The sequence below is a fragment of the Frankliniella occidentalis genome, unplaced genomic scaffold (genome assembly GCF_000697945.3).
Source record: "Frankliniella occidentalis isolate FOCC.00 unplaced genomic scaffold, Focc_3.1 Scaffold400, whole genome shotgun sequence".
Lineage (NCBI taxonomy): Eukaryota > Metazoa > Arthropoda > Insecta > Thysanoptera > Thripidae > Frankliniella > Frankliniella occidentalis.
Window position 1 is genome coordinate 169,071 of NW_026267522.1, and position 1,212 is coordinate 170,282.

Consider the following 1,212-nt stretch of genomic DNA (forward strand, 5'->3'; position numbering starts at 1 on the left):
CCTTGCGATGACGCCGCGCGAGAAGTCGCACTTGAAGAAAGTCAAGGGCCGGGGCCCTCCGTCTCATCGTCTGCGTGCCATCCGGAACGCTGACAAGCGCAGAGTCCACAACGCTTCGATCAAGTACGGTGTGAGTGCCTCACACCTCAAGGTAAATCAGAGACCAACTAGCAGTATTTTTTGCATGTTAAAAACTGAAACGTTAATTCATCAAAAGATAGGAGGGAAAGAAGGCGGGAAGGGCAGAAAAGGAGAGGGAGAGAGGCAGGGATTGATCATGACTGACTTGGCCGTCCCCCTCCCGGTGGCAAAGGTCGGGTGAGAGAGGAGGCCAAAAAGATAAGTCGTGTGTATTAAATTAGGTTTCGTTAGTTATGGCTTGCCCTTGCTATAAACACTACATTCTGATGTCATTTCGCAATCGTAATGCAGGGTCATATCATTTTGTAACGAGTGTATTCGATTAAAAAGATTTTCGTGTCGTCCTTTCTCTGTGTGTGTAGTCGTGTTCGGTTCGCGTCGTGAAGTGGGCCGGCGGCCGAGTGCGACCTGTCCGCTGTGTGACACCTCAGCCATCTGTGAGCGTTGAAGAGACGTCGGAGGTATTTATCCGTGCCGTGTGCCTTTGTGTTCCCTTTTCCTCGTTTTGTGTCTGTTTCTGTTAATAGACGTCGTTCCGTCTCTCGCCAGGATGTCGAGCTCGCCCCTCGCTACCAGACGCTGCAGATCGGTGGCCAAGAGCGTCGTGTCCTGCGCCCCCGCGTGTTGTCTCTGTTTGACGGTCAAAATAAAAGGTTAGCAACAAAGCAACTTATATTTCCCCCTTTTTTTACAGAGATGACCGCCATCTGCCAGAGGGTTCTGGAACATGTTATTCAAATAGATTACCACCAAGACAAGAACTGTCACGTCAACTGCAGCTTGTGCTACACTCCGTTCATCGTTCCCTGTAAAATTCAATGACAGTCGGTTCGTGTTTCCGTCACTCGTGTCCTGCCGTTGTAACCAGGTTTCTCAAGCGGGCTGCAGGCGCTGCGCAACGTGGGTGTGTTGCCCGAAGAGTACTTCGCGTGCGAGAAAGACCCTTGGTGCAAGAAAGTTTCCCGCTATCACTACGGCGAGTCCGTGTTTCAGCTGGGTGAGGTCCGTGATGTGGACGCGGGCGTCGTCACGTCTTTGGGTCGGGTCGACCTTCTGATCGGCGGGAGGTAG

At 51.9% G+C, this 1,212-nt stretch overlaps 1 protein-coding gene across 1 annotated transcript in view; it reads left to right on the forward strand.

The window, feature by feature from the left end:
- The first annotated feature begins 837 nt into the window (after positions 1-837).
- Positions 838-1,212, forward strand: part of LOC113218381 (uncharacterized) — a 1,961-nt gene continuing 1,586 nt past the window's right edge. Inside the window, exons 1-2 of the mRNA XM_052274502.1 lie at positions 838-949; positions 1,010-1,208. Coding sequence (XP_052130462.1) covers positions 838-949; positions 1,010-1,208 — 311 coding nt within the window. The remainder of the gene's footprint in view (positions 950-1,009; positions 1,209-1,212) is intronic.